Genomic DNA, 25820 nt, shown 5'->3' with positions numbered 1-25820 from the left:
ATTTTAACGGGGATTCAGTTTGCAACTTAAAACCGTTTTTCTGTAGTCGTTATAAAACAAGGAAAGAGAAAGCGAGAGGGGTTGGAATGAAACCTAATTTTTATTGTACATCCATGTGTGTGTGTGTGTGTGTGCATGCATGGCGAGGGCTTCATTAACAACAGTGCTTAAGTAACAAACGCACATTGTCTGTCCCTGACCAAGCATGACCGCTGGGCTCTCACAGCCTCCTCAAGCGGCTCTCACGCGCACAGACGCGCTCCGAGCCCAGCGCCCCGTGCCCGTGTTGTTTTAAGGACTGTAATGTTTGTAGTTGTAGGGTCTGTTGGAGCACACAACGGAAGAGGAGCAGTGGCAGCTGCTGGGGGGTGCGTTTACTTAGCTATACTTTGGGGACAAAATTGTCCTTAGAAGTTAGCTCGATTTTGACAAAACCTCCCTTTGGGGAGGCCCCGGATATCCTCAGAGGTCAAAATCATTCATAAGTAAAGTCAATTATGTTTTTTAGAAAATGTAAAAAGGGTTATGATTAGTCTGTTGTAATTATAACTAGCTTTATGTATAAACAGTAGAAGTCTGGGCCAGAATGTTCACATTTAGATAACTAGGTAGACATGTAAACACAGGCTTTTTAGGGGATTTCAGTGACGTCTGCTAATTATTTCAACGGACAACTGACCCAAAAATACAAATTTGTCATCATTTACTTTGTTCCCAACCTGACTTACTTTGTTCTGTGAAACATCAAATATATTTTGAGAAATGTCTTTATTTTCCATACTTTAGAAGTCAGTAACTAAACAGTAACCAAAACTGTAACAACAACGATGACAGAATTTTTAGTTTTGATTGAACTATCCCTCTAAGGTGGTTTCCGTGGGTTCATGAATATGCTAAACAGTCCATGCGCTGATATAAATCAGAGTTTCAAAGAAATAGCATCTGATAAGATTTCTATATCACATATGTTATTGTAAACAGCCAAACCTTTTTGTAAACAGTCCCGCTATTCTGTCTCCTAGACATACACCGATTGATCGGCCAGGGCTCGGAGTCTCACTTTTTTTCAAGACAATCTGTTTTTTTACCAGGGGCACAGGCAATAACGTCAGCCTCACATTCTCTCTCTCTCTGTCCGACGACCCTTTCTCTCTCACAAACGTCTCATTCACACAAGTAAAATAATGCTTGTGCTGCACATTATTTTAGTCATTCCTGCAGGTTTCGCGATTGCACCAAAAGTGCGCACACCACCGCTGATCTACATTAGTGGAGCGCACAAAAACTTACTTAGCCTGAAAAACTTAGTTTCATAGCTGTCTTCATTCTATTGCATTTATTTGTGCTGTTGCTGTTTGCAATTTTTTTTTTATTTGTTCTCATTTTATTACTGACGTTTTGCTTCAGTCGGTTTTTTTAAAATAAAACTTTGCGTTGAAGAAAAGTAGATTTTTGTTTGTATATGCTGTAAATTCTAGATCTTATATAAAAAAAAAAAAAAAAAAAAAAAAACTGGAATCAGCAAATATCAGTATCAGCAGATCACACAAAAAATAATAATAACCAGTAATCGGAATCGACCAAGAAAATTGCAATCGGTGCACCTCTACTTTTTCCTTTGTCCTCTATTCATCCTGTACCACCGAAATGACACTATTGTGGCATTTCCACTCAGGTCAAAGGGGTATAATTACTTTACTTTGCTCCAGTAGGGGCAAAAGAACAAAATAAATACTAGAATAAAATTTGTCATTTTTACACATACACTACATTCCAAGTCTTCTAAAGCAATATGATAGCTTTGTGTGAGGAACGGACTGAAATTTAAGTCCGTTTTGGCTGAAAATTCTCCCCTCCATCAGAGCACTTAAATATCTTTTACACAATTAACCGTTCACAATTCCCTGCCTGAAGACAAACCAAGTTTTTTGAACTTATCTTTTAAATGAGATTTGAGAACCAATCATTTGTCTTTGTCCCTGACACAAAGCTGTCGTGTGGAATGTAGCGCATGAGACAAATGCACTTTCATTATAGTTTTTTTGGGGGGGATAAAATCATTGCAGATGTACATTTCAAGTTATATATAATATATAATAAAAAAATGTTAAATTAACTTTTACCTCATTCAAACACATGCTCATTCCTAAAGTTTGCTTAGAATGTGACAAGTCACATCTAGGTTGCAGGATAAACTCACTACAGTGCTGTGGTTTAGGGTGGATGCTCGTATATATTATTATAGTTGGGCCGGATTTCTGTCTCTCTGTAGCAAACTGTTTCCTCTCTCCTTCTTCTGATCAGCCATTATGCAAATACCTCAACTCGTAAACGTCAAACAACCCCGAGACGTTAAACACCAGTTTCTCTGTCTTTCTTTTTAAAGAGGGGAATAGAGCACTGCATCATCACGATTGAACCATCTCATGAAAGATCTGACCATAAAGTGTCTCTCCTTAACCGCACATCTACACTACACACTCCTTTTTGTACAAGAGCTGCAACCTTTCCTACAAAGTGACTTTGGAAATTCAGAGAGCCTGTCACACACACACACAAACACACACACACACGCAACAAACATAAGGGCGTGAGGTGGGAAATGATTAGTGTTCTGTAAGAAGAGGTTTGCGATCTGTTGGTTCCTTCCCTTCTCCGTGTGCACATTCACACTCTCATGTTTGCTTTCTCTTTTGACTTTGTGAGACAGTACACACTGGAGGATTATGGGCATATATATCTACCCTTAACACATTTATGCTCGCATGTAAACAAAGAGAGTCAACGCAAGTCTAGTAACTCCGAACCTGCTTAAATTCTGCTATGCATACTCACACACACACACACACACACACAGCAGGCAATCAGTCACACCCTTTTAGAGTTCAAAGCTCCTCCATCCTTTTTATCCACTTTCCAGTCGACAGCTCAGACCATCACACTCACTAAACCCATCATTCCTTGCCTGCGTGTGTGCGTATGTGTCCGGAGAAATGGTCACGCTTTCAGTCAGCTAAATGCTGCTATAAAGCTTCAGAGAAGCTGGAGTCTCCAGCCTGCTTTCATCTCCAGCTGATCTGAGCTCAGCGCTCTCTGCATGCAGTTTCAAATCACAATAACCTTTATTAGCTCCGGCTGACCTGAGAACAGATCTCTCACGCAGCCTTTTTAAGCTGCTTAGGGTTACCTGCCATTAGGAGACTTACTCCTGAACGCACACCGGGAGCTCAAACTTTAGTCACCGATCTTAGGTTTGGTTGAAAACACACACATATCAAGCTCAGGACGGCCACAGATAGATCAGGCTGAAAGCTGTTTACTGGTCTGGGGGCTGTGGAAAGCAGCTTTTAGGGATACGTCTGAATCAGCCATTCTAAAGGCTCATTATTATTTAAAATGGAGGGGAGAAGGAGTTTAGAGCCATTATTGGTGAGACAGTGATCTCTGCCTGCATCTGGACAGAACAAATGGAAAATCGAATTCTAAAACAATGCCGAAAACACACTCGCCGCACACACATCCACGCGGCTAATTCATAAAACATGAGCAGAAAGAGGGTTTTTTCATCTGTGTGTGTTTACAGGTTTGGCTGTGCTTGTAGGCCTACATTTTGGAAATGGAAACCTGTTGAAAAGTGAACCTGACAATACGAAAGGCTCATAAATCATGTTTTACTTCAAATCTGCTGATATCGACAATATATCTGGTTTGGAAAATAGTTTCACTGTAGAATCCCTGAAAATATCTCAAGTATCAAGATTCAAGAAACATATTACCGTAACCGTACCGTACCGTAAGTCATAGAAATGTTAATTCAGTATTAAATCCGCATATTAAAATGATTTCTGTAGGATCATGTGACACTGAAGACTGAACTTGATGAAAATTTAGCTTTTGCCATCACAGGAATAAATGACATTTTAATATATGTGTTAAAATAGAAAATTATTATTTTATATTGTAAAAATATTTCACAATATTACTGTTTTACTGTATTGTTGATAAAATAATGCAGCCTTGGTGAGTCATTGTTCAAAAACGTTTGAATGGAAAATGTAACACTAAAAACTAATGGATTTTGAAAAAAAAAGAAAAGCCAAATATAAAATTGAACATCTTTATTAGATCATTTTATTCTTAAAGATATAATTTTAGGCGAGTGTTTAATAATCTCAGTGTAAAAATCACTTTCACAGTTAAACATTGTTAAAATATCGCTAAACAAGTATCATCACCTCTGTTAAAAAACCCTTTGAGAATGAAATGTTGTCATGTAAGATGTTTAGTTTCTGTGTAAGATGAGGGGAAAAGCTATGTACACTTATTCTAGTCCACATTACCATGACAGGCATGCTGAAACACACATAAAATGTGATGATGGAGTTATTTAGTGTGCAATGACAACGTGTCATTGTTCTCTTGTTGGTTTTGGTTCCCAAGAGTCTCTCTATCACTCTATTCTCAGAGGTGTAAATAATATCAATCAGTGATGCGGTCACAGATAACTACACGTGTGTTGCTATTAGTAAAATGACAATTTCTTTTCTGTGTGTGTGTGTGTGTGTGTGTGTTTGATTTCTTTTGCTGTTTTCTCCCAGGCATTTTCCAAGTAAGCTGTCAGCCAAGTATAACCTGTTTGTGTGTGTGTGTGTGTTTACAGTTGCTTTAATTGCTCTGTAATGTGAGATCCTATGAGAAAGAAACACACACATAGACTCATCACTGTGACCTGTGACTCGCGCACACACACCCATTAAGAGCATAGATATTATACTCTGTGTGTGTTTAACGGTGGTATCCTGGAGGAGCTCTAGAGGAATTCATACCTTTCATCAAACACAATACTCCTGACAGTGAGTGGGAGAGCAAATATGTGTGCAAGTGTGTGTGTGTGTGTGTGTGAGAAAGAGAGAGAAGACGAGACGAGAGAGACAGACTTTGACAGAGAGAGGAGAGACAGAGTAAATATGAGCATTTCTGCCTGTGTTTTTTTTCCTTTGCACCCTAAATATATATATACTGTCAGCTATAGCTACTGCAACCACTGTGTCGTTGCATTTGGAGACTCATAAAGTTGGTTATGAATGCTATTATTCATTTAATGAATGCTCTTTTGCTGTTATAAATAACAGTATTATTAGTATTCAGTTATTATTTAGCGAAACGGAGGTGTTGCCATCCACACAAAGACTAACACATTTTATACACCAATTAGTGTTGGGGAAAAAAGTATGAAACTGTAGCTTACTTGGGTTGAACTGCAATATAAAAAAAAAGCTTAAGTTATTTGGAGGACAGAAAAAACATTTCAATTATTTCAGACTAAATAATTTGTTTAGAAAATCAGGAGGGTTGCTCAAAAGAACTTAAATGTACAAAAACACATTTATAGAAAGCTTATACTAAAAGATGTAGTTTTATTTGCTTGTAGTTATTTACCCATTGAGAGTACTGCAATACTTGTTTGTCACAATTTAACAGCTACGTGTTTATTATTATTGTTGTTATTATTATTATTTTTATTATTATGTATTTGTAGTAATATGAACAGGTCCTGTAAAGTTGGTGAAATTGTCCAACGGATTTTATTTTCTCTCATGTGTGTTTGAATTAAGCACTTTCTCGAGTGGCTCAAGTCATTGTTTCAGAGCCGAACAGATGTAAGAAATCTTCTTGCACTACGGAAGACCTGTCATACAGATGTCTTACTGTAAGCTTGATGTGAAACTATCAAATGTCACAAGAAACTCGTGCAGCAGTCCAATAAAAATATGAATTGGTCACATTATTTCAAGGGTATTGTCACCACAACTAAAACTGCAGAATGCACTGCATCGCAAACAAAAAATAGTTTTGTTATTCTTTTGTGGGATCCCAGGTGATTTCCAATTCCACCCATTCCACCAGCACCAGTCCTACATGTGATAATGTGGAAGAGTTCTTGTGAATTCTGTTGTGTTGGCAGATCTTGATAGTTCAGTAGGGAACTTTAGCTTGACCTTTAACCTCTAGCCTCTTTGAACTGGTGAAAGTAATATGAGTGGAAAACCTGCAGCTAAAGTCAGAGGAGGACAGCAGGAAACAAATCAAGTGAAGAATATACTTTTGTCTGAATGCATGTGTGATGGAGAGTTATTATATCGCTCCAGGGCCGACCCGGTGAACTTTGACTAAAAATCCCAGAAATCCCCTGTGCTTGCATTCGGTGTTGCTATCAGATAGGATATGAAAGGATTAGCCTATATATTTAGATTAGGATTTCATGCAGGATATGAACCTTCGATAAAACGTTTAGCCGTGTAAAAGAAAGAGACCGGTTTGTAAATTAAGTAAATACTGTTTTTAATAAAATCAGAAAGTAAAATTAAACATTTTCTTTTTTCTTTTATGGTGTTAGGTTTTGGGTTAGCTATACTTTGAGGGCCAATTTGTCCCGAGAAGTGAATCTGACATACTTCAATTTGAGGGCATCCAGATATGTTTTTTGTAAAAACAGTGTAGAAAAGAAGTAAATCCTTCTTTTTTTTATATATCTAAAACTGCAGAAAGTTTAACCAAAGTGTGTGTGTGCGTGTGTGTGTGTGAGAGAGAGAATTAATGAGAATGGGGTGGGGGTTGTGGGGGGTCCTGCTATGGAGATTCCTCATCTCTCTTAGACTCCATTCACTCATTTCTCCCATTCTCAACAAGATGCCCAAGGCTCTGTGTGTTTTTTGAGTGTGTGAGTTTGTGTGCAGTTGTTATTGTGAGTGGGATATGTGTAAGCTGTCGCGCTCTCTCTCTCTCTCTCTCTCTCTCTCTGTCTCTCGCGCAGACAAAGAGCCACTTGTAGGAGCTCTGCCTTGAGAGTGGACAATCACATGACCACCACACTCTATACATACACCCGGTGTCTCGCCATGCTGAGTGTGTGTGTATGTGTGTGTCTTTTTAACGAGAGATAGGTGACTACATTTTCCAGTTGGATATGTTAATCACCTAAAATAAAAGTGAACTTTCCAGTATTTAAATGTTAAAATACGGTATGTGTGTTGTGCATATGAGTTGGCGATGTTGGTCCATTGTGGAATTTAGACTTAATGCCAAGACATGTGATTACAGCCCCTTCTCAGAATGTAGTCGCTTGTGTGTTAAGAGATGTCTGTGTCTCTCTCTCTCTCTCTCTCTCTCTCTCTCTCTCTCCCCCCCCCCCCCTCTTGATTGAGGCTGATTTGCATGGCTGCTGTATTCAGTATTTAATTGGTGCCATTCAGTCCTGGTCTAATCCCGTGTTCAGTTGTTTAAAAAGCGAGGAGGCCTCTTATTGAGTGTGAGTGTGTGTGTGTGTGTGTGTGTGTGTGTGTCTGTGTGTGTGTGTGTGTGTGTGTGTGTGTGTGCGCAAGCTTGTGGGTCTAACTCTGTTTCACACAGTGAACAGAAACTGAAGTGTATGTGTGGATAATTACATTTACAATTTGAATTAAGACATCTCCCCCACTCTCTAATGTGCTACTGATTTAATTCAATTTTAAGCAGGAAATGCCATTTGTTTATTATCGCTTTCTTTCTAGAATTTTGTTATTCAGACTTAAATATTCATTTTTAATATAATATTTAGGTTAATTACACAAAAATTAGACACGTAACTTTCATTGATAATACTAAAAATGAATATTACATTTCATAATTGTTATATATTTAATATATATATATATATATATATATATATATATATATATATATATATATATATATATATATATATATATATATATATATATATATATATATATATACAGATTAATTCATGTATAGAAGTAAGATATATTTTACCTTTTAACTTTAGTGCTGTCGATTAATCACTATTAATAGCATCCAAAATATGTTTGTTTACATAATAGCTGTGTGTGGTATATATTAATATAAACACATATGTGTGTGTGTATGTATATATATATATATATATATATATATATATATATATATATATAATATGTATGTATGTATGTATGTATGTATGTGTGTGTGTGTGTGTATATTATATTCTCACATACACGCACACACATGTAAATATTTCTTAAATATGTACATGTATGTGTGTGTATTTATATATCAATACACCGGGCAAACATATATCATGTAAACACAGACTTTGGGATATGATTAATCACGATTAATATATTTGACAGTATTAATATTTTAATTGAAAGCAAGTTTCATGTTGTTACCACAAAGTAAACAAGCGTTAATAAAGAAATAGTTTGGCCTGATCTGATCACACACAGGCACATAAACTCCTTAACTTCCTGTAGGAACAAGGAAGGGCTACCTAAATGATTCTAAGTTTGTGGGTGAGATCTTCTCAGAATCAGCGGTGTGTGTTTTAGGGAGTGCACTGCCTGTTGTGGAACCTCTTTGAGCTTCCAACACACACACATTCACAAACAATCCCTCTCAGCTCCTGCTTCTGAAATTCTGAATCTGCAGCAGCTGCTGATTTGACAGGAAGTGATGAAGTCTTTTGTTCAGAGTTTAGAAGGTCAGATTCCTCCTCCTCCTCGCTTGCTTTCTCTTTCTGCTTCTGATTTGTTCAGTCATAGCTGGCCGTCAGAGGAAGGGCATGAGTTTGACATCTTCATTGATGGAGAAAAAAGAAAGGGATGAAAAGAAATCTAGAAACAGAGGAATAAAAGAAAGGAAAAGACAGGAACAGAGAAGAGGCCGCAGACAGAGGAGGCAAATGTCACACAAAGAGTTTAACCTTGCAAAACTCCCTCAGTCATGCAAATCTCTTATTCTCTCACGCGCACACAGATATTCTCTAGTTCTGCGTGTCACCGCCTCAGATATCTGCTTTTATGAAGTGTTACAACATTAAACGTTAATCTCTGGGCTGCCTACCACCTTATAATATGATAAACATTGCTAGTGAATATCACAATTTAATGTGCCAGATTATCATTATTTATTTTGCCAAGCTCAATTTTGGTGTCAGTTTGTCAAAAATTGGGTTTAATAATAATAACAATGTATACAAAATCTTAGTTTTTGTTCATTTGTTATTTTTAACATACTATGGGGTAAAATTAATGTTTATGCTCACCACAAATACAATAAAGAACATTAATATGATAAAATATTAATACAATTTAAAATAATACCTTTCTTTATATATATATATATATATATATATATATATATATATATATATATATATATATATATATATATATATATATATATATATTCAGTGTTTCCCACAGCCTTACACTCTATTTGTGATGGCACTCCCCTGCCCCCATATACAGTATATTTATATATGAAAATCCATTTTCTGCCAGCAGGAGGTGCTTTAAGAGCAGGAGAGATAGAGGTTTCTCTGGTAACGGCTGTCAAGTAGCGCTGAGCTCACAAACGCTGCTTTATCAGGCATTACAATCAAGATGAAATGAAAATGACAATTTTCTAAATAGAGTCGGTTACATTTTGAAATACAGTGATATACAAACACCCGCACCGGTTTTTGATTTTGAAACGTGCAGTGCTCATGTTTATTCAATGAAGTCAAAGCCTTTTGGAAAATCGATTTGTGGTAGTCAGTTTTGATATTGTGGTGGCCCGCTACAAATAAATCAATGTATTGGAAACCCTGATATTAGAGATGCACCGATCAGTCAACCAGGGATCGGAAACGGCAGATTTTTCTCATGATCACTTCTTTCCAATTTCGAGCCGATCCATTCTGTTAGCAGCGGCACAGGCAATAACATCACATCAGCCACGCATTCTCACTCTCTTCTCTCTGACAACCCCTTCTCTCTCACACACGTCTCATTCACACCGGTTAAATAGTGCTTGTGCTGCGCAAAAGCACGCGCACCACCGCTGATGTATATTAGTGGAGTGCACAAGACGCGCTCAGTCTCAGATAGCTTGTTAGCCACAAATAACTAAATGAATACATACAAAATTGTCAAAATGCCCATCTTAGTGAATATGCAGTTAAACACAGTCAGTTTTGGAACATTAAATAGTTGAGAAAGAGAACGCATGTTGTGTAACAGTATATTGGGTCCGTGGAAAAATTGTCCAATATTCCTGCTGCCGTCTGTCATGTTAATCAAAGAACAAAAGACAAAGAAAAACACTTTCTGATCTTGACTGAATACATTTTATAACTTTAATGGTAAGCTGTAATTTGTATTATTTTTTACAATTTGATATAAATGCACACTTATAGAAATTACTTTAATTTCTGTAGTATTTCTAACCTGAGTAAAAACTTATTTAACCTGAAAAACGTAGTTTCATAGCTCTATTTATTCTATTACATTTATTTGTGCTGTTGTTTTATCACTGACCTTATACTTTGCGTTGAAGAAAAGTAGATTTTTGTTTGTATATGCTGTCAATTATAGCTCTTAAAATCAGAATCGGCATGTTAAAATTAAATTTGAAATGTAAAATTACATTTTTTTTTCAGGATTCTGATTAATAGAATATATAATATAGAAATAGAAAGCTCAAAAGAACAGCATTAATTAGAAATTTAAAAATTGTGTAACACTTTAAATGTCTGTCACTGTTGATATACTTAATGCATCTTTGTTGAATAAATATTAATTATTATTAATATTATTAATATATATTTGACATTAATAATATTATTAATAATTTATATTAATAAATCTTGTCCAAAACTAAATAAATGTAATATAAAACCCTTTATTGATACATTAAAAAAATCTTTAATATTTGTCATTAAATGATGTGCTACAGATATATTGTGCATCTCCACTGACTCGCTGTACTGAAATTACATGCCACTTATAGTTTGCTTTGGTTTGTTTTTCATTCACTTTTTTTAGTTCCTCTCTCCTCTTTTTAAGTGAAAAAAAAAAAAAACCTATGAGCTATCATAACTTCAGTGTGTGTGTGTTTATATTGTTGTTTATATGAGTCTATTTGTTTCCATTGTTTCCCTTCTTCTCATTGAGAACATAATTGTGCTTCTCAATGGCTGTAATCACTCAGTCATAATTGGATTTCACAATCCTGTACACACCTCAGACACAGACGCATGCACATGAACACACTTACAACATGTTTTGTGAATAGACAGAAGCCTGTGCCCCAGTAAAAGGTTTTTGTTGTTAATCCGTCTTTCGTATGCTCTTATGTGTGTTAAACCAGCGAACAGCCTGCAGGGAGGAGTGTGTGCATGAGTGCAGAAATAACCAGCAGAATGAAATTATACAGAGACAAAATTTGCGTTTGATCAGGACCATATATCAGGGAAATGCAAGTTCTCCTGAACTCCACTGGTGTGTTTTTTATTTAAAGGCTTTGTATATTTACTTGTCATTATTTAGTATGTGTCCATGGCTTTTTGATTAGAGGCTGTGTGTGTTTGTGTGTGTGTGTGTGTGTTTGTTCATGTGTTGTTTGTAGTTTTAGGGGATTTTTGTGTAAGTGTTTTTGTCTGTGCATGTAGTTTTAGGGCATGTCTGTGTGTGTTTGTGTGCGGTTAGCAGTAAAATGTGTAAAGGACTGTGTTGCAATCATCTCCACTTACACACACACATGCACACACACTCGCACACTCACATTCTAAAGTCTGAGAATGAATCATGTATTCCCTGAATGTATAAGCAGTGTTGATCAGCACATGAACAATAAATTAGAAACTCTAATAAATGAAGGCAGATGCTTCACTTTCCCTGTCTAATAAATCATAGTCAGCAGATAGAGCTCTATCTCCATCCAGCTCATTTCTGACTCTGCTCTTCTGTTGCGCTCTTTCTTTAATATTTGGAATTGTTTTATACATTTTGAAATATGTTATTAAAAGGAAAAATGGAACGGCAATAGTCCCTCTGGAGCATTTTGTGGAGGATCTTGGCAGTCTGGAGGGCTATTTGAACCCAAGTTTTTCCTCTCATGATCACGAAGTCTGCAGAGATTCTACTGAGAGTCAGAAGACTGTTTAAATGTGTTTGTGATTTATTGTAACTTTGTATGCTTTGTGTTGCAGGTTTGTGTCTGGGAAGGGCTTGGTGATCTACCCAGAAATCGGTGACAAACTGGACATTATCTGCCCCAGAGGGGAACTGGGGAGACCATATGAGTTTTATAAACTCTACCTGGTGAAGAAAGAGCAGGCCGAGTCCTGCAGCACCATACTGGACCCCAATGTTCTGGTGACCTGCAACAAACCAGATAAAGACATCAAATTCACCATCAAGTTCCAGGAGTTCAGTCCAAACTACATGGGACTTGAATTCAAACGCTTGACAAACTATTACATCACCTGTAAGTAACTTCCGTTTTACTTTTAGGAACGCATTTTTCACTCATAATAACATACTTGCATACAAAAGTTGTAGTACTGTAAAGTAATGAAACTGCAGTACCCTTAAAAAGACATCATATCTACCCATAAGTTACTACTTTTTGGGATTAAAAAGGTACAAATAATTCATTTTAAAGCTTCTGCCTCACTGACAAGCTGCCTTACACATTTCTTTCTGAGAATGTTGATTCACTACTAAAAATCCCTAAAGTAGAATTTCATAAATTAGCGTTAAGCTATTGTAGTATCTATTGTATCTAAAAAGTTACTTTAAATACAATAGAAGTTAATGAGAAGTCCAATTTTAGATTTTGGTTTGGGTCAGGTTTGACCTACCGTATGGGTCCAAATGTCCCTTTTCTTGACCGTGAACAAAAGAATAGTAAAACCAGAAATCACAATGTATGGATCAGCCAATGGTCCTTATTGTTGTTTAATTTAAACCACGGACTATGCGATGGTTTGGGGTATGGTAAAGTATAAAAAATGTCTTTAGCGTTGTAGTAAAACAATAGAAGTCAATGGAAAGCATGTGTTTGTTTAATATATTGAAGCCAGTTTCTGCCTGAGAGTAAAAAATAAAACGTGTAATTGAAATAACGCCTTAAAATGAGAAATACCATTTAGGAAAAAGAAGCAAAGTCACAGTGTGACCAATAAAGTCGCAATTGTGGGAAATGAAGTTGCAATTATGAGAAATAAAGCCACAGTTACGACAAATAAAAGCAGGAAGAGGCTTCCATAGTAATGGTAATATATTTGTGTAAATCTGTAAATGGCACAGTCAAGCTTTTGTGAAAGAGGTTTTCAGTGAAGAGGATTTTCCAGCCACAAACAGCATGCAACAGTTGTGCTGAAGCGCTGATTAATCATTCATTCAGAATTAAAGATTTCCAACACGTTCAGCATAAATGCAAGCTAAACCCTTCGCATACAAGATAAAAACAGCAGGGAACAGCATGGTAAATGTAACACACAATTTCTGTCCCCTTTTTTTCTTTATGGATCACTGTACCCACCCCTTTACACCACTTTTTTTTTACTCTTTCTATGGTGGTTGGGTGGGAGGGAGAGACACTTTCAGTCAGGCATGTCTCATTGGTTGCCATGCCTCACTGAGATTATGGTCTTTTGGCCATGATGGCCAGACATGTCCCATAATCCACTTCACCTCTACTGACCCATCACCACACACACACACACACACACACACACACACACACACACACACACACACACACACTTCCTAGCAACCAGTTGCCTTTATCTTGCTCTGGTAAACAGGATGAGTCTGGTTATAATAATTTAGCTGAAATGTGTTTGTGTTATGGGTTCAGTGGTTTTCGCTGTCTGGTCATCTTGTTTTCACTGGTCGGTGTGAGTTAATAACTCAGCGAGAGACCTTAGAGCGTGACAGTTTCACACGCATTCGTTTGCTTCTCAGAAAAGCCTTTCTACAGTGTGCGCTATTAATATGTCACATTTACATTGTTTACGTACAGTGAGTCCCTGAACTGATTGTAGTTTGGCATCAGTATAGCTGCTTTTTAATATAAACCACCCCTTGTGTGTGTTAAATGTAAGCAAGATGTTTCCAGACGGCTAAACTGACCACTAACTAGAAATTGTTTGAAATGCACAGAATCTCAAGGAAGCATACTGAACTAATTACACTCTCAAAATCCCCGAGTAAAAAAGCATTTTACTGTGTACACTGTAACCCGGATTGTGTGTCCTGCCATTTCTTGTGGTTAAAGTTTATAGCGTGTTTTAATTATCACATTTATGATATTTTTGTTAGCTGTCGGCGTTAATGAAATGTTGTCTTGTGGTTCGATAATGAATAGCTACCATTAAGCTTGTTCTGATTGTGTCTGAGCTGATACATGCCGCTGCAGACCTCACTAACACTGACAAATCATCCCGCGTCGCTCTGCCCACCCGCCTTGAGCGTGTCTGTCAGGCTTTTTCAGTTGCTACAGTGTCACTCCAGGTGCTTTTTATCCATCCACAAGAATCTGCTGTTTCTCCTCTCACTATATTTAACTCTTTTGGCTTGGTGTCGAGTTTCTTTCTCTCAGCCTCTGTGCCTTTCCTGTACCCTCAGTAGGTTGATTTCTGTGATGCTGACAACGTTTCCTTGTTTGTTTGTTTTTTTTTTTGCAGAGTTCAACACTCACCATATCATCATGCCCTAAAACAGCCCTTTTGGTCTTTGATTCTATCTTTATATCAATATAAGTTCTAGTTTAAATCTAAACTCCTATTGTTGCCCACATCCCAGGATACGCAAGTCAATATGTAGACAATGTAGTCCCTACCAAGGTTCAGTGCACTGGCTCCAAAGGCCAATCCAGTGACTAAAACCTCCTCGCGATTTTCCTTTATCCATGTAACTATTTGTCAAATCGTCTCCAGTCTGTCTGCAGAAGTTCTTTGAAGCAGGCCGGGTCTGCTCTCCCGTCTCCCTGTCTCAGCCTCCAAGCCATACATGTTAACTTTCTCCCGTCGAGCAGTGCCGCAACATTTAGCTCAAGTGCTCCAGAAACATTGCGCTATACACTAAAATAATTATTTCGAATCTATATTTTTGTCTTGTTTTCCAGTGGAAATATCTGACCATCCTTTAAACAACATTAAATTAACAAAACGTATGTACATTTATAATCCTCGTTTGCAGAGAATACATCTTGCATTAATTTAATTTCCCCTCAACCCCATTGGCATTGACAAATATTACCAAACCTGTATTATTGAAGTATTCATGTTTCCAGGACGTTTAGACTTCTTTTAGAAAGCAAGATAAAAAGATGATAAAAAAAAACAACAACAACCCGTCAAGTGAAAATATTTCTTATTTTATAGGTTCTTTTGTAATCAAATTCATTTAGGCATAAATACTAAAATATGCAGTCCTTTTGACATCGCTGTCATTCATGCATTAAGCTATGCGTGTTTTTATTGTTTGGGTATCTTTTTATGTCTGGACTGGGGTCGGTAAGTCTGTGCTTGGTCAGATTCTGTGTCTGTTTCTAATTGTGAAGAGAGATTCTGAGAATTCACTGTCTTTTATGGCCTGATTTAATTCCAGTATGTGTTCCAGCAAGACATTGGGCTCATCATGTCGCTCTTGTGTGGAGTCATGAAGCAGTACAGGTTTGAAATGAATCCTGGGTCATTGTGTGAGCGCGGGTTTAATTCAGAACCTGTTGAATGAGAGTGATTTGAGCTCTTATAAACGAGACATCATCTTTAGAAGAATTTCTAAAGCATTCCAGCATTTTAGTGACTTGACTGTGATATTTACATTGAGATTTTTTATTGATTTAGAAACCAAACCACCAGCCATTTACTCATTCATCAAAATGTTAGCTCCATAAACGAATCTTGCTGAAAGATATCAAATTGTCAAAAAAGACGTGTGTGCATGTGTTTGAGAAGTTGATTTGAAAAGCATGACAATGGAAACAGTACAGTCATACAGTCAAGGGAGTGCTAAATATAATGGAAAGAGAAAAAAGCCATGGATGGAAAGTAAAAAAAAAATAAAAAAAAAAATCAAGCAGTCACAAGATTTAAGCGATTATTACTGCATGAAATGCACGTAATGACCAGATGAAGAGGAGTGTGCGGCTGCTAGAAAGGCTAGAAAGTTTATGCAATGTTTTCAGGATTAAGGATGTTAAAAAGGGCTAAATTAAGGGTTGTTTAGGGTCAGCTTCTCTTCTGTGTGACTGTATCGAGTGTGTGTGTGTGTGTGTTTGTGTTAAGGCTGTGTCAGCAACATATGATTCTGATTTCAGACAGTCCAGCTTTGAAGTAATTCTGACCAAACCGCTGCACCAGAATGATGAGTGTGTGTTGTGTGTGTGTGAGTGGGTCTTTGTGTAACCTCTCACCATAACTGTCTCTCAGGCCACAGCAGAAGTATGAAAATGAGTGGCTTCATTTCACTGTGGTCGCTCTGGGGTGAGAGAGGTCAAATATCACATCGAGCTGTGTGTGTTATTTGCCTGATTTAAACTGCCCCTTTAACATGCACAAAAACTAAGAGCAAACGGTTGGTTTTAGCCGCTTTGTAATGTAAGAAGAATTTGGCTCCTATTGCAAATGGCTATTGAATTGCAATCCAATATCCAGTCAGCCTGATATCTTCAGCACTCTGAAACGTTTAACCCACTACTGCAAGCAAAAGTATACTGTAAAGAACATTTTGTTGATATTAGGTTATACATTTAATGAATATAATCTAAAAAAAAATTAGATTAATTTCTTTCCATTGTTGCAGTGCTTTTTAAACTTTCTGTTAAGATATATTTTCCTTATGTGGAGTCCTATTTGGAAGCAGGTTGCTGCTTTGTCCAATAAAAATGACAAAAAAATTACAACAACAACAACATCTATGTCTTTTTACGTAGAATTTTGATCCAGAACTTCAGGTGCTTGTTTCTAATGTTGACATCTGAAGGATATGCAGAGTGGCGGGTGTTACGCGCAGCCAGGAATAGCACAGGGTTTGTCAGACTTTCCAACACTTTGCTCTTATCATTAGTTATTCTGGTGTTTGGAATAATAGTATCTATCTTGCTTCCTTTATGTTACCTCACTGTGATTGAGCGGGCCAAGTTTCTGTGCTCTGAATAGGCACTGTTGACGTGCAAATGAAAGGTCAACTGAATATTAAACTGCATTTTTTAAATTACAGTAAGCACTTATTGTAAACAGTTATTCTGAATACTTCATATACAAGAGCGAGACACAAACACGTACTGCAAATCTGTTGTGCTTTGCAGACAAACATTGGCTGAATATTTCAGTTCTTTGTTTGTGGTATATCTGACCTCTTTGGAAAGTACTAGCACAAAAAGTCATAGTCAGCTAAACAACTTTTTCTCCCCTTTGAGGCACAAGCGAATAAGAGAGAAAAGGAAAGAGACAGAGAAAGAAAGCAATATAAAACCGGGAGTTCATCTTTCTTTGTCTTATGGGACGTTAAGCACCAGGTGCACCAAACCGAGCAAGATTTTTGCTGTGTGTGTGTGTGCGTGCAAGTGTGTTTGATTTTGTGTATGGATTTGGTTGCTGTAGTAATGGTCACTGTTGCTGTAGTGATGCCCATGCGGCTGTCCCAGTAGACGATGAAGGTCAGTGATGCATGATGGGTCACACTACCCATGGAGCTAATGCACGTAATGAGTGTTTGTCTGTGTGTGTGTTAGAGAGACTTCAGAACAGAGACTAATTGACCTTTAATTACATTCTCTGTTCTCTCTCTAACACTCATAGGTTAAAATATGGCAAGGGCAAGCAGGTCTTCAAAAGCTAGGATCTAAATGAAACACTGTAAAAAATTTATAATCTTCCCAACTCAAAATTTTCTAGTGACTGGTCACATCTAAAATTTTCAATTGGCCCAAGTGAAATTCTGTAAATGTAATTTTATCAATTGTAGCAATAGTCTGTTAACATTGGCTAAATTAGAAATAATTTGTTAAAACAATTGAAACGAAATTAGGTTACCAACCCATGTTATTGGCCCAATTATACATTTTAAATTGTAGTAGCATTCCTTTTTAGTTTTACCTAAACTAAAAATATATTTTGGTAAATTTATATTAGAAAAGCAACTTCACTGTATTGTTTATTCCCCGTTGCCCCAAAAGAAAAAAAATATATACATTAAACACTCAATCCATACTGCCACATTTTATTTAATACATTTGATCAAATCTACAACAGTATTGTGAAAATACCTTAAATGGTAAATACATTGAACATTTCTGCACAGTAGACCTTAGTAGATAAAAATCAAGCATTTCAATTCAGGATTTCAAGATGCACAAAACTCATTAGACCTTAGATCTTACATTAACAAAACCACTTTATTTTTTACACAATTATTTAAAAAACATGTATTATCAGTGTTTAGAGAAATTTCACTGACATTTTGGTATTTAGGTACTTCATTTATGAAACTGCACTAACAATATAAAATATTTTATTTATGCACATCCTAAGGAAGAAGATGGACTCGCATCATTGCACCTGTTCTCAGGACAAACTGATGTCCAGAATTTAATCCATTTAATTTTTAATTCATTTAATCCATGGGATTTGTATTTTCCTGTTCTTATGAGCTGTGAATGTACAGTAACTGTTGCTACAAAATTATAATTTAAAAATGGACAATGAACCCTCTCGTGGTTTTTAAGATGTCCTCTTAAATGGTAAAGAAATGTTGATTGAGAGCAGATTTCCCTAAAATCACAAGAAAATGTGGTATTCCCCTTGTTGCCAGTCTTTGGATGTACCCTCCACAAATGTGTTTTTAAAGCTCCAATTGTCTTGAAAATGCAAACACATTCTAGGTGTAAACATGGAAAGGAAGTTGCATTAACTGACCAATTGCAAGTTGAAAATTAGGTCTTGGTGAGGTGATGAAAACTTGCAGAAGCAGCACTGCATGGACTTCTTCTAAACCTGCAAAATAAATAAATGAAAAAGCTGAAAGATGATACTTTTGCAAAAAAAAAAAAAAAAAGGCTTTCTAAAGATAGAGCTAAATGGGGAAAAGTTGTCATAAAGTCTGTACAGCAACTGGAAAATATAGCCAACTGTGGACTGAGTGACCAGCATGCTGGTGATAGTCAAGTCCACACTGCTGAAAGGGCAAAAGACCCAGATATATATATATATATATATATAAAAAAAGAGTTAGAAATCTTTAGAAAAAATTAATTAGATGTACAATAAAATTTGTTCAAGTTTGTAGAGATTTTCTGAGGGAGGGGTTCCCAGACTAATGCCCATTTCACACATACTCCATTTGCAGTGAGTATGTTAACCGGTTAGAGCTTTCACAGTGTGTTCCAGGTGCGGTATGTCTGCAGCAGTTCGGCATTTCCGGTTTAAGTCTATTTTTTGCTGTGCTGGACCCACTAAATTAAAGTGACAGCACATTGTTCGCATTAAAATAAACATGTATTGACATGAAAATCTAGTAATTTCACCACAGATGCACATAATTTAAAGTCTACTCTGTTTCAAAGTCAACACATGGCTTTTTTCCTTGGATAAAGCAAGGAAAACGACACTATACCTGGCATTTTGGTAAAAAAAAGTGACATAATGGTTAACACTCATCCTTTCTTGGAGGATTTCTTGTAAAAAAGATTTTAAAACAAAAGAAAAGATGAGAATCGGCTGTTTTTGTCAAGCCTGTTGTAAGTTTTAATTTAAAATATATCTCATTTCTAATAAATCTAGTAATTTCACCACATATGCATTTAATTTGAATATAATTTATAACTCTACTCTGTTCCAAAGTCATGTACACAATATGGCGTATCTCAATGGGATGCAAGCGGCGCAAGTGATCTTTCGTGCGTATCTCTATGCCATATCGTGTAATTTGACCTCATTACCAGAAGTGGTGGTGTGGGGACGGCTGATTTGAGGTAAAATGTGATATAAATACTGTCACTGACACATTGATGTCTGACACGAAATGATCGGTTTGTGTGAGAAACCCAACAGTATTTAATTATTAATTAACAGATTGCTATTAATAAATAGTGATTTAATTAACATTACTAATTCTGAGCTTTATAGCTTGCCATACATGTACTGCAACACGAACATAAGCACTGCAGACGGAGTATGTGTCAAACGGGTGTAAGACAAATTGGCCAACCACTTTGTAAATTATGTAGCCTGAATTACAGTGTCACAAATTTTAGAAGCGTCTCATTGGCGGCTCTCAATAAAGCAATTTAACACAATTTAAATATCACAAGAGCTAAGGGTATTTGACACGAATATGGTATGAACAAATATGCAATAAAAACTTTTAAATACTCACTGTGAAAGTCGTAACGTTAGTCGTTCCGTTGAGTCAGACCTAGGATGTTTGGCTACATTGAGAGAGAAAAAAAAAAAGTTATAACAGAAACATATAACTAATAGCTAGTGTCTCATACATTTATCATAATCACAATATAGTTTGATAAAATTATTTAGTTCAATAAATAGTAAATGAGATATTAGTATTGGACTAAATTAGTTTATTAAAGGCTGTCATGAAACCAAGGCGTGAATTCAATGTTATTTTGCAAAATACAATGTTATGTAGGCTAAGGAAAATATTGTAGCGCACAGACTCTTCATAGTTGTGAAATTGGTGTTTGTTTTGCACCGGCAGTGATGGGGTTAACAAAGTAAGTTCGGAGCATAAGTTAGATCGGAGGGCCGGGACAGTGTTCTCATCTCACAGACTGTCTTCGTTCTGATTAAAACTTCGGAAATAGAGCTTCCCTTGTCTGTCATTTTTCAGACATTACAATATACTATGTCCTCAAGTAAAACATTCGGAGAGTCGTTAATGCGTTTAACCTTACCCAATGTTAGTGTAATGGCCGCGGTAGTGTAACATTAATGCCCATGTTTTACGGTTTTATGCTGAAACATTGAGACCTGCACTCGGTTTGACGTAAACAAGACTTAATAAATTCATATTTCAGTACTCACCATAACTTAAATGAAGAAAAATCTGTTTTGAAATGATGTCTGAACTTCTGTCGTCGTACTTCAGCATCGACTCCTCTCCTCATCTCTCCCGCGTAGATATATTTGAATCCACTATACCATTACCAACGGTTTCTCTCAGGTGCGTTTTTTTCTCCGCAAGGCTTGTTCAGCAAACACAGATATTTCACTTTTACTTGATTAATTGGCTGAACACAATTTAATATGTTCAGAGAATATATATTTTTAATTTTACCTTTGGACCAAAAGCTAAAATTACCCCAATGCATCTTTTTGTTTGGGGATAATTATTTGAAATAATTTGTTGGGTCAATATTTAATTGTCAGTTTCCAAAATGTTTCAAAAATTTTTTTTTTTACAGTGTGTTGAATTCTGGGAGATCTGGAGTACTGCTGTTCAGAACACACACACACAGTGCTTTCCCCTCTGCTTCATTAATCACAAAACGCTTTACCTAGAAATGCTTTTAATATGGTCCAAATATAATAGGCATAATGGTCTGTGGTGTTGTTTTAAAATGGTCTAATTTGTGAGAACACCGATAGCCATCTACGATCAGTAACAGAATGTGCTGGTCATTTTCTTCACTTACAGCTAATTTGAGAGAATGGGTGGTAGTGTTTACTAAAGAAAGACCGAAGTAAAGAAAGAGAGAGGAAAGGAGGAAACAAAGAAACGTTAAGAAAAGAACAATGAACCAAGAAAGAAAGAAAGAAAGAAAGAAAAAGAAAGAAGCAGGAAGGATGGAAGGAAACTCAAGCTAGGAAGAAAGAAAGAGAGAAAATGAAGAGGAAAGAAATATAGCCATAAAAGAGAAGTAAAGAAAGAGAGAATATGAAAGAAAGAAAAAAAAGTGAAATGAAGAAAGAAAGAAAAGTGAAGAAAGTAAAGGAGGAAAGAAAATAAAATAAAACGAAGAATGGAACAAAAGAAAGAAAAGTGAAGGAAAGAGAAAAGTGAAGAAAGTAAATAAAATAAAACGAAGAATGGAACAAAAGAAAGAAAAGTGAAGGAAAGAGAAAAGTGAAGAAAGTAAATAAAATAAAACGAAGAATGGAACAAAAGAAAGAAAAGTGAAGGAAAGAGAAAAGTGAAGAAAGTAAAGGAAGTAAAATAAAAGGAAGAATGGACTAGATAGATAGATAGATAGATAGATAGAAAAAAAAGAAAAAACACTGAAAGAATGAGAGAAAGGCTTTAAAATCAAAGAAACAAGAAAGAAGAAAACCAAGAGATGCAAATAAAAGAAAAAAGGAAGAAAGTAACAAAAAGAAGGAATCAAACAAACAAACAAACAAAAACAAACATGAAGAAAGGGAAATAACACAATCAAACTGCAAGAAAGGAGTGAGCGTTTACATGATAGAAGTGTTGAATTCCATCAGTCCAGCGATCCATGTAGAGAGAGAGAGAGAGAGAGAGAGAGAACAGCAGGCCGATCCTTCTCTTGTTTCATTCCTCTCTTCCTCAGACCTCATGAGTGTTGCTTCATTTTAAAGGATTTTCTACTGGAACAATATAAGCTTTGTTGAAGATAACAAACCATCACCCCTGAAACACACACACCCACGTTATGACAAACATACTTGCTCTGAACCTGTTGGCCGAGAAGACAAAATCTCATTTTTGCCATTCAGGTTAAGTTCCGTCTGTACTTGGATGTAGAATTACAGGGGAGTCGGTGAGGCTGGAAGGTTATTGCATTTTAATTTTCTTCCACAACACACACGCACTCCCATTGAGCTGCTTTTCCTGCGGATTTAAAGGTCGGGTGTTATGCGACTGCTGGACCAGTGCAGCGATCTGATTGGATGAGCTTCTGGAAGCAAAAGAAGATCTAATCTAGCTGTGTCTGATCTGATGAGTTGTGTACATATGTGTGTGTGTGTGAGTGACCTGTCACTAGCTCTCTGTGTTATGTCGACTGCATTAGAATGAACACTGACCCAAATCTCACAGACAAACACACATGCTCACCCACCGAAAGACTGAAAACCCATAGCGGCTACATTCATTCATCTCCCAAAAAGCTGTTTTTCAGATCTTTCTGTGACTACAGTTGTCTTTTCCCTGAAGGCTCAGAGGGGTGCTGTTGGCTACTGTGGCTAACTTGCTCAGCGAAGCGTCTTTTTCTTCCGCTCTTTGTTTCAGTTACTCATCAGTCAGAGACTCGAGGGAAACAGCTCTGGGCCCTGCCTACTGAAACGTAAATGTTACAGTTGTCAAAAATATTCGTTTCGAAAGTCTGACTCAGCTGTGGTTGTGAACATTTGATGCGCGTTCATTGAGGTTTGGATTCTTTCATTCTGTGAGACGTGATGGGAGAACCTCAGCTCAATCAGGGCCTGTCATGTTGATTTAACAGCTGCAAGATTATACTTGAAAATATGGCACAAAACCTGAACCGTGCAGCTGAATATTCAACGCTTGCCTCGAAACCAAATAATTATTCGGTCCTTGATGTTAGAACCTTTAATATGTGGAAAAAAGGAATGATCACAGTATAACTATATTTTTCCAAATATTATTATTTTTATAATTAGTAATGGTAGTATCATTATTGTCATTGCAAAATTCCATGCAATGACTTAAATTACCATTTAATATAACTTTTAATGTTTAATTAATATATATTTCTATTTTAATTGTAATTCCTTTGAATCAGTTTAGCATTTGAGCTATGAAAAGTGCTAACAAAGTGTTATTAGTTATTGCAATTGTTATTTATTATTAGAATGATTGATACTTGGTACTAGTTGTCAGGATCCATGTAAAAGGCCATTACATAAAATAATAAAATTTGTAATGGCTTTCAACTAATTTATTTTATGTGTTGTCATTGCATTGTTCACACTAAAATTCGCTTGAAATGGCCATTTAATCAGAGTATTTAATTTATCTATCATTATTTGTGAAAATACTGCCCCAAAAATACTGTAATATTACTGTGTTTTGCTTTTTGTCTGCTTCAGGGATTGTGTTTGTATTCATGTACAAGTTTAGATATGTGTGTGAGTGTGTTTGCTAAAATATGAGGTCGGCATGAGATGGCAAAAGAATGAGAGTACAGCTACAAACAAATGCTGATACACACACACACACACACACATACACAAAGTACACACTATATGTCAGTCAATAAGAGATGCTAACTGGGGCAACATTATATTTATTGTGACAAGACTGAATATTTCATTCTTTGTCTCTCTCTTATTCTCACACACACACACACACACACACACACACACACACACACACACACACACACACACACACACACACACACACACATAGAGGCAGATGGTAAATCCCTAGCCCCTTCGCGGTTTTTTTTTTTCTAATGTGTGTTTACACCTTGTTTTTAAATCTAAATCATGTTAATCTCCCTGCGTGGTCCTTGGAGATTTGTGTATTTGCATGTTTACGCTATATTCTTTAAAAAATATAACTGCTTTGTTCTCTGTAATGATTTTACTCTTCTTGGAATTCAGTTTGACATGAGTCTGACTAGAAATTAATAGTCCAATAACATCCATGCAGCAAATTATTAATTATGAAGACCGAAATGATGTAGTGACAGAACAGTACACAGGGTGGGATTACCCTGCCTGTCTGGAATGTGTGTTGTGTTTTAGCCTGGAGTCAGGATGGGGTGTGTGTGTGTGTGTGTGTGCGTGTGGACAGCAGCACCGTGTGATGCTATTCCGTGGTTGGAACGGTGACAGGTTGGCATGGTGCTACCGTAAGGAGGCTGGCACTCTGCCTACTGCCATACATCTCAATCTGCATGACATCATAGCAGCTCCTAGCAACCACACACATCACCCCTCCCCCATACACGCCCACAAAGGGCCATTCACAAGCACGGTGCCCTCCCCTGGCCTTTCTCCCTCACTGGAGTCTCTTTCTGAGCACACATCCATATTGCTGCTATAAAGTTTCCGATACTGGTCAAAGCAGTGATAATTAGAAGAAAGCCAAGACCTTCCTCTTCAAGTGATGGTAATATTGAAATGAAAGGGAAAGCCAGTGTTGAATTTTTGCTGGGCTCCAGGCAAATAAATAAATAAATAAATATATTTTTGGGGAATCTTGAAATATTTCAGAGCAAAATGACTTTTTTAGCTGCCAAATTACAGAATCTGTCATATTGAAGCTTTCATTGAAGTTATCATTATTGTGATTTCTTCATATAAATGTCACACTGTTTCTTAAGAGTAGTCCTGCCTATATATAAAAAAAAATTGTCAAACATTGTGCTTATAATAGTTCCAACATCTACAAAACTGTTATGAAAAATCTTTAATTAATAGGTAATGATTAATTTCAAATCAGACATTACTAAACAATGATTAGAGGGATAGTTCATCCAAAAATGAAAATTCTGTCATTAATTACTCACCCTCATGTCGTTCCAAACTCGTAAGACCTTGGTTCATCTTCGGAACACAAATTAAGTTATTTTTGATGAAATCAGAGAGCTTCCTGACCCTGCATAGACTGCAACACAATTGAAACATTATATGGCCCAGAAAGATAGTAAGGACATCGTTAAAATAGTCCACGTGACATCAGTGGTTAAACCATAATGTCCTGAAGCCCGTGTCAGTGTTTTTTCCGTGTCAGTGTCTGCCGCCATTCATGAGAGTACTGCGATGCATGCTTGTGCATTCCTCTGCTTGTAAACAAGACTTTGTGCATGCGGTGAAGACTCATCCAGATGAGAAGAAATTTAAGCTATTCTTGTAGCTTCATTAAAACATAACAGTTGAACCGCTGATGTCACATGGGCAATTTTAACGATCATATCTGGGCCATAAAACATTTCAGTTGCATTGCTGTCTATCTATGACATGCCATAAAGCTCTTGGATTTCATCAGAAATATCTTAATTTGTGTTCCAAAGATGAATAAAAGTCTTACTGGTTTGGAACGACATGAGGC

General features: G+C 36.6%; 1 protein-coding gene and 1 long non-coding RNA gene across 2 annotated transcripts in view; one reads left to right on the top strand and one right to left on the bottom strand.

Annotated features, from left to right (window-relative positions):
• LOC127957857 (ephrin-B1-like) overlaps nt 1–25820 on the top strand; it is a 38440-nt gene that overhangs the window by 5598 nt on the left and 7022 nt on the right. Inside the window, 1 exon segment of the mRNA XM_052556567.1 lies at nt 12014–12291. Coding sequence (XP_052412527.1) covers nt 12014–12291 — 278 coding nt within the window.
• Nucleotides 8074–25549, bottom strand: LOC127957858 (uncharacterized). The gene is made up of 3 exons (XR_008153871.1): nt 25279–25549; nt 12123–12184; nt 8074–8612 (listed from the first exon to the last, which is right to left on the bottom strand). It is a non-coding gene; the product is annotated as an uncharacterized LOC127957858 (long non-coding RNA).

The sequence above is a fragment of the Carassius gibelio genome, chromosome B5 (assembly GCF_023724105.1).
Source record: "Carassius gibelio isolate Cgi1373 ecotype wild population from Czech Republic chromosome B5, carGib1.2-hapl.c, whole genome shotgun sequence".
In the NCBI taxonomy this organism is placed as follows: domain Eukaryota; kingdom Metazoa; phylum Chordata; class Actinopteri; order Cypriniformes; family Cyprinidae; genus Carassius; species Carassius gibelio.
Note: the sequence above shows the minus strand (reverse complement) of the source record. Positions and strands in the feature narration are given on the sequence as shown.